The sequence below is a fragment of the Physeter macrocephalus genome, chromosome 2 (genome assembly GCF_002837175.3).
Source record: "Physeter macrocephalus isolate SW-GA chromosome 2, ASM283717v5, whole genome shotgun sequence".
Classification (NCBI taxonomy): Eukaryota; Metazoa; Chordata; class Mammalia; order Artiodactyla; family Physeteridae; genus Physeter; species Physeter macrocephalus.
Genome location: NC_041215.1, coordinates 72,063,764 through 72,071,166, shown reverse-complemented (window position 1 = coordinate 72,071,166; position 7,403 = coordinate 72,063,764). Strand labels below are relative to the sequence as shown.

At 37.9% G+C, this 7,403-nt stretch overlaps 1 protein-coding gene across 1 annotated transcript in view; it reads left to right on the top strand.

Moving 5' to 3' along the window:
* SCN9A (sodium voltage-gated channel alpha subunit 9) overlaps window positions 1-7,403 on the top strand; it is a 157,904-nt gene that overhangs the window by 130,734 nt on the left and 19,767 nt on the right. The window contains exons 20-21 of the mRNA XM_024122208.2: window positions 3,822-3,995; window positions 6,669-6,791. Coding sequence (XP_023977976.1) covers window positions 3,822-3,995; window positions 6,669-6,791 — 297 coding nt within the window. The remainder of the gene's footprint in view (window positions 1-3,821; window positions 3,996-6,668; window positions 6,792-7,403) is intronic.

Sequence of the window (7,403 nt, the reverse complement as noted above, 5' to 3'; positions counted from 1 at the left end):
CCGTTGCGGAGCACAGGCCCCGGACGCGCAGGCTCAGCGGCCATGGCTCACGGGCCCAGCCACTCCGCGGTACATGGGATCTTCCCGGACCGGGGCACGAACCCGCGTCCCCTGCATCGGTAGGCGGACTGTCAACCACTGCGCCACCAGGGAAGCCCTAAGTCATTATTTTTAATAGATGAGTTGAAGATAAAAATATCATGGCAAATGGTTTTACTTAAAAATTAATCCCTCTGATCAGTCCCAAGGACAAAATTTTAGTTAACTCAGTAAATATTTACTCCATGCCTGGCATTATATTCTTGCTGCCCTGAATGCAAAGTTGGATAAGATCCAGGTACTTTTCTCAAGGAGCTCAGAGAGCATTAGGGAAGTGAGAGGTACAAGTGATACAGAGTTGGGATATGTTTGTAAGTGAAGTATATGCATGATTAAGCTCTGGAGCAGGAAGGAGTTGTCTGCTTGGGATTTCAGAACGGTAGATGATGTTTTGCAAGATCTAGAAAGATGAATAGGAATTTTCCAGCCAGGAAGGTGGCCTGAGGGGAATGAAGCATAAAATAGCATGAGACATTCAGGAAATTTACAGTTGCCACACTATAGAAGGTGTTAGAGGAGGAAGAGCAAATCCAGGCAGGTGGGTGGTGACCAGAGATACTGTGACAAAGATAGGCAGTGTCAGCTTATGAAGCATCTTGCATAAGGGAAAATAGACTGTAGTTTTAGGGTGAGAACGGGTTAGGTCTGTCATTCTTGTACTTGTGCCAAGTGTCTTCTCTGAGGTTTGAGAGGGATCTGGGAGAGTCAGAAGTTCCCTGAGCCTTTTCTTGTTTGTTTTTCTCTCCTGCTGACACGAATATAGATGAGCCGTTAGAAAAGCCCAGTTCCAGCTAAAGATACCACTGGACATTCCATTTTACTAAAAACAGAATACTCAAGAACTTTGTAAGTTTCCTCTTAGACGGGTTTATGGATCTGGGATTTGATTTCACTTACGAAAGTTAACCTGTTACTGTTTCATGGATGCTGGTGGAAGATGGGAGGCTTCTGAGTCAGGGACAAAGGACTTTGTTACTCATGGCATAGAAAGGAGCATGAACTTTAGCATATGGGTGTTGGTTCCCTTTGTCCCCAAGTCCAGTGAGGGCATAACAGGGACTAAAATGAACAGTGCACATACAGGGTGTTAGCATCACAGCTGAGAAGCACTGAGCTTAGGGAACCCATCCTTTTATAGCAAGCAATAAGCAGACTTGCTCTTTGTTCCAGAAGAAGACGCTACCTCATCCCTCAAGGTTGCTTGTTGCAAAACAACCCTAAAAAAGGACCTGGATAAGGAGCAGTCAGGGCCTTGGGTTCTTGGCCTACCCAACAGGAACATGCAGAGATGCTCAGGGCGCACAGTGCACTGCCTCTGCCAACAGATTTCCTGTCCGAAAACAGAAGATGTAATAAGAAAAATGCTGCTCTGTTTATCTGGTGGAATGCAAGTAGGAGTCTTGATAACATCTACATTTTCTTGTATTCCTAATAACTGAGGAAGTTGATGAGTCATGTTGAGTCACATATGTGACTGAGACTTTTAGAAAGGAGATTACCAAAAATTAAAGAAAAGGTTAGAATAATCCCTTGTTCAAAATGTATAAAAAGAAAGATGACATTTTGCGGGAGGGGCATTCTCAAAACTGAAATTCAAATGAATCATATAAGGAAGAAAAGGGAAATGTATTTCAAGAAACTGGTGTTTTCACTCAGGGAGTTTGCTAACTGAGCTAGATTTTTTAAATACCTTACTTAATGAATAATACCTTAATTAATAATAAAAATAAATAAAAAGTAATAGCTCCAACTGAGTACATATTTATTGTGTTTCAAGATCTTTACATAGGTTTTCTTCTTTAATTTTCAAACATCTTGTGACATTACAGTATTTTGCTCATTTTACCAATGAGAAAGCTGGGGGCAGAGTTTTAAAAGTTGCTAATGTCCCAAAGCTAGTAAATGGCAGAGGTATAACTGAAGTCTAAATTCAAAGCCACAGTATCTTTTCACTGTGTTGTGGGTCCTCAGAAAGGGGAGAAACAAATGAGTGGTGACCGAAATAAGTAATAGGGAGGCCTATGCCTCAGATTTGGCGCAGCTCACACAGTGACCTCCTTGCCTCTTTGTTTCCTCATCCACAAGATTAGTTCTAGAAGGTAGGATCCCTGCAGGCAGAATCCTGCTTCAGGCTCTGGCACTGGTTGGAGCAAGGTGTACTCTTCTTTGTGATCAAGCCCCTTCCTTGTCTTCGCATTTCAAGGACTGAGGCATTGCCAGAGTTTGTTTAGGTAGCTTGCCCGATTCCTCCAGAACTCAGAGAAGGGAAGCAGAAGAGTCCTGAGGGCTAGACTTCGGTTCTTGCCTTTCAGTTCCATTGTCTTTCAGAACCTCTGCTAGCTGCTAGAACCTTCTCTCAGCATCTTCATGGAACTGTCCATTCTCTCTGTTCCAACTTCTCTGTTTTCTTCAATACTGAGGATTACATTTCTCCAAAAGTGCTAAGGATAATTTTTAAAGTACTGATATAAGAACTTGGAATAAGAAGAATAAGAATGGCACAAGCCCATGACTATGGACAGGTAGTCCAGTGTTACCACCAAGGATACAGATCCTTTTGCTTTCATTTTCTCCAACAAAGTGAATATTGTTTAAACTTGAAAGAGAAGAATCTAATACTTTAGACCTGTTTAGGTCAGCAGTCATTTTCAGTGGCTTCAGTGAGATCAGTTCTTTAAGTCCATTCAAATTATTTCCCACAGGCCTTGTGGCTATGAATACAGTATCATCGTCTATCACTTACTAAAATTTCTTGGAAAGTGTTAAAAGATGTCGCATTGATGGAATAAATATAACAGTGATTTGTAGAGCTGAAACCTTTAATGAATGTTAAAGTATTGGTGCAAAATTCAAAGGAAGAAACCATCTTCTGTGTTCTATAGCCCTATTAAGCTACTGCATTCATTCATTTAGCAAACCTTTCCTGCTGTGTTCTTGACACATTGCTAGGCACTGGGAATGTGCAAGCACATAAGAGCTGAAGGAGAGGGCTTAAATCCTACTTCTGTGTCGAAGTAGAGTGCAGGGTTAGAGAGATTTATAAAAGGGGCTGACCCTGGAATCATGTCTTAAATTACTAGGACTTACCTAATTTGAAGGAGGATAAAAGGGGAGTCAGATGAGTGGAAATCCCTGAATGTGTCAGAAAACACAGTTCTTTTAGGGGACTATAAATAATTTCTTTTTTTTTTTTTTTTTTTGCCGTACGCGGGCCTCTCCCCTTGAGGGAGCACAGGCTCCGGACGCGCAGGCTCAGCGGCCATGGCTCATGGGCCCAGCCACTCCGCGACACGTGGGATCCCGCGGGCCTCTCACTGTTGCGGCCTCTCCCGTTGCGGAGCACAGGCTCCGGACGCGCAGGCTCAGCGGCCATGGCCCATGGGCCCAGCCACTCCGCGACACGTGGGATCCTCCCAGACCGGGGCATGAACCCACGTCCCCTGCATCGGCAGGCGGACTCCCAAACACTGCGCCACCAGGGAAGCCCCAAATAATTTCATTCTTTTGTACTCTCTTTCTCTTGACCTCTGTTGATCAGCCCCCTGCACTGGTGCAAAGGCTAGAACTCAGTGTTACACAGTAACTGTAAACCAGAAGAAAGACAGCTGGCCTGTAATAGTATTATATCTCAGTGGTCTCTATCAGAATTTCATTTCCTGTTTTTGTCATGAATCATAAGCTTTAAGTTGTACCAAATTTAAATCTGAATATTATTTTCACAGGCTTTTGAAGATATATATATTGAAAAGAAAAAGACCATTAAGATTATCCTGGAGTATGCTGACAAGATATTCACTTACATCTTTATTCTGGAAATGCTTCTAAAATGGATAGCATATGGTTATAAAACCTATTTCACCAATGCCTGGTGTTGGCTGGATTTCTTAATTGTCGATGTAGGTACTTTTGAGTAAATTTTAAAAGGGGATTTATTCTTACAAATAAGTGTTCTCAAAAACCTGCACTAATGTTAAATATTATCATATTTAGATAGGTGATAATGCAAAAAAATTTTTTTTTCCAAGGCAGGCATAGCTATACGTTATATCTCCTATGTTCTCTCAGACTTCCTCTATGAGATATTTAATTTTTGATACTTAATGATTTCATGTTTGATTATTATTTGATTCACCTTTTTTTCATATACGTTACATAGTTAGTGCCTAGAAAAATGAATGGTAAGATGAACACTTTTGTAATACAATAGTTTTAAAGAAAGGCTAACCAAAATAAGAAGAAATAATAGAAGGAATGTAGATTATTTCTTTTCTCTTAACCTGTAAATATGATTGCATCTTTTAAAAATTATAAAATATATGATATTCAGAAACTTGTAAAAATATTGTCAGTGTTCTTTTCATCTCTCAGATTAAAAAACAGTTTACAAGTAGAGTTGAATTTATTTTTAGTTAAGAAAGAGATATGGCTATTTAATAATGAAATTTTTTTGTATTTGAAAATCTGAAGTAGTGCTTCTCAATATTTAGGGGCATGTAATATGCAGAATTCAGGGAAGTTATATAGCTTCATTTGAAATATTTAACATTTTGAAAAAACTAACTAAATAAATTATATATATATGTGTGTGTGTGTATATATATATATATACACACACACACAACACATATAATCATATATATATAATGTTTTCATAATGCAACAGAGAGAGCAAAACTCCACTCAGTTTTCTTGCTGATAGAGGTGCAAATCTAGGCATGTGGATTTTGGGGAGGAACTCAGATTTGTTTTATTTCTCAAAAATTGAGAAATTTATCTGGCACAGTTGCTCTCAGAGTGTAATCCCTGAACCAACAGCATTGGCACATGTGGGTGGGAACTTGTTATAGATACAAATTCTCAGGTCCCACTCAAGTGCTACTAAATCAGAAACTCTGGTGTTGGGGCCCAGAAAATTCTTATAATAAGCTCTCCAGATGATTCTGGTACATATTCAGGTTTCAGAACCTGATTTGATACTCTTTTGATTTGATATCCAGAGGATAGATTTGTTTGATTTCTGCAAGCTTCCTGATTAGTTGAAACTTACTAGATTGAGCATTATTCATCAGTAGGGGCATATATCATGCACATACCCATGTATACGTAAATAGATAAATAAATATATGCATATACATATGTTCTCAGTTACAGACTACATATATTCAATATAATAACACTCATTTAACAATGGTTTGGCGATCAGGTTAACCATTTCCTTAGGGGTTATTCAAATTATAATAGACATTTTAAACCTTTATTTTTTTCTGATTAAAAAGGAATATTTATTATTCTGATTAAAAAATACACATTTTTTAAAGCATACTTAAGTGGGAAATAATGGACCTGAATGACTGGGTGAATTGAAGAGTGATACTGAGGATTAGTTAGTAATTCTGAATACATAGCATGAGGACCTAAAAACAAAGAGTTATGTTACATTTAGTGAGACATTTAGAAGTAACTGTATGAGAGCAAAACACTTCAACACATCCTGATTCAAAAATTAGTTCACTGTGTTTCTGATAGCAGCAGTAATGAACTTGCAAGCAATAAATTTTTCTACTCCTTCAATAGTTAAACATAAGGAACTTGACTCTCCAGTTGCTTCTAATCTTCCCTGGAAAACGTCAATCTTTCAGTCATTAGTTAATTCCAATGAACTGCATTGCAGACATTGTTCTTAGGCATTGCCTCCTGCTGCACGCAGTGTGAAACGATGGATATTTTAAATGGAACTTCTTCAAAAACTGAATACATTTACCGATCCAGATCTTGGGTCATTGAAGAGCTCCTTGCTCCTTACCAAAACATGTATTGATTTTACTTCTGTCCATGTTCTTTCTTCTGCGATAACTTACGATAAGAACACAAATTTCTGTTGGATACTGGTTATGGTGATTGTGGAGGGTCCGTCTAACATGACGAAGTTCTTGCATGTCTATGTTGATTGGGAAGCCAGTGAGATCACCTACTTGTGTGCTATCTTCAATACAATTGAGATTTTTCTCCCACTAATTATTGATAGGAAGATCCTTGGTGCCAATTCTGAGAAACTGTAGGTCAGAATAATCTTCTGGGGAATTGCCTCATCTCAAAGTCATAAGTCTTCAGAGTGCTTTTGAAAAAGGTCTATACTGGGACTTAGATTTGGTTGAGTGATTGCCACACTCTTTTAACTTAGCTTCAGAATCACACACTTCATTATGCCCTAGGCTTTATTCCAATTGAAATTTTGATAGTTGCTTTAATTAAATGTTCAGGATTAATAAGCAAGTACAAAACCGTTGACTACAAAAGTGTGAAAAGCATGTGTGATTGTTTTATTCAGATATAAGAAATAACTTACTTTCCTTCTATCATTTCATCTTATTTAGGTTAACTTTCCTTTAAATCTATTTCCTTTAAAAAGCATCTATCTTATCCAATTTTTAGACAATAAGTAGATAACTTTATGTATAAAATCATATTGTTCTTGTTGAACTGCTCTTAGTGATCTTTGAAATTGACTTTTTCTCTTCATGCTTTATTATTAAATTGAAATGATTAATGAAATTTTTCTTCTTTTTTAGGTTTCTTTGGTTACTTTGGTTGCAAACACTCTTGGCTACTCAGACCTTGGCCCCATTAAATCCCTTCGGACACTTAGAGCTTTAAGACCTCTGAGAGCTTTATCTAGATTTGAAGGAATGAGGGTAAGAAAATACTAAACTTCTAACATAATATTCATATTTCTTAATGGAGTATAAAATATGAAAAAATGGGTATGTAGGAATTATGGACTGTTTATATTTACACACATGTGCATATACGTATATATGGGCTGTTTATGTATATAAGTGTGTATACATGTGCATATACATGCGGTATTTCGGTGCCTATTGTTTAACAAAGACTAAATCAAATACAGTAATGCCTCCATATTATATTGTGAGGCAGTGATTCAAATAAGTGACTTTTCCCTTCCTAAATGACAATCTTTCCTATGCTAGGAAACTCAGGTGAAGGGGACACTCTTAGTCCTGACAGCATCTCTCATATATAAGTCACGAAGGACTTGCCTTTATCAGGTGCTCAAACATTTTTTTAAGGAACTACCCTGGGAGTGGGGCATGAGAAAAGACAGAGAAGTGAAGTAGCATCAGGCATCACTTTTAATTTCATTCTTTAAATACATGGCTCAGTGAAAGTGGAAATAGCTCCAAATTATATTTGAGAAAACTAAAGCTCTGATTTTACTTAATTTGCAGTAGGCAGCATAGTACCTGAAAAGAGATTCATTTTGCAGAAACAAACAAGGTGAGATA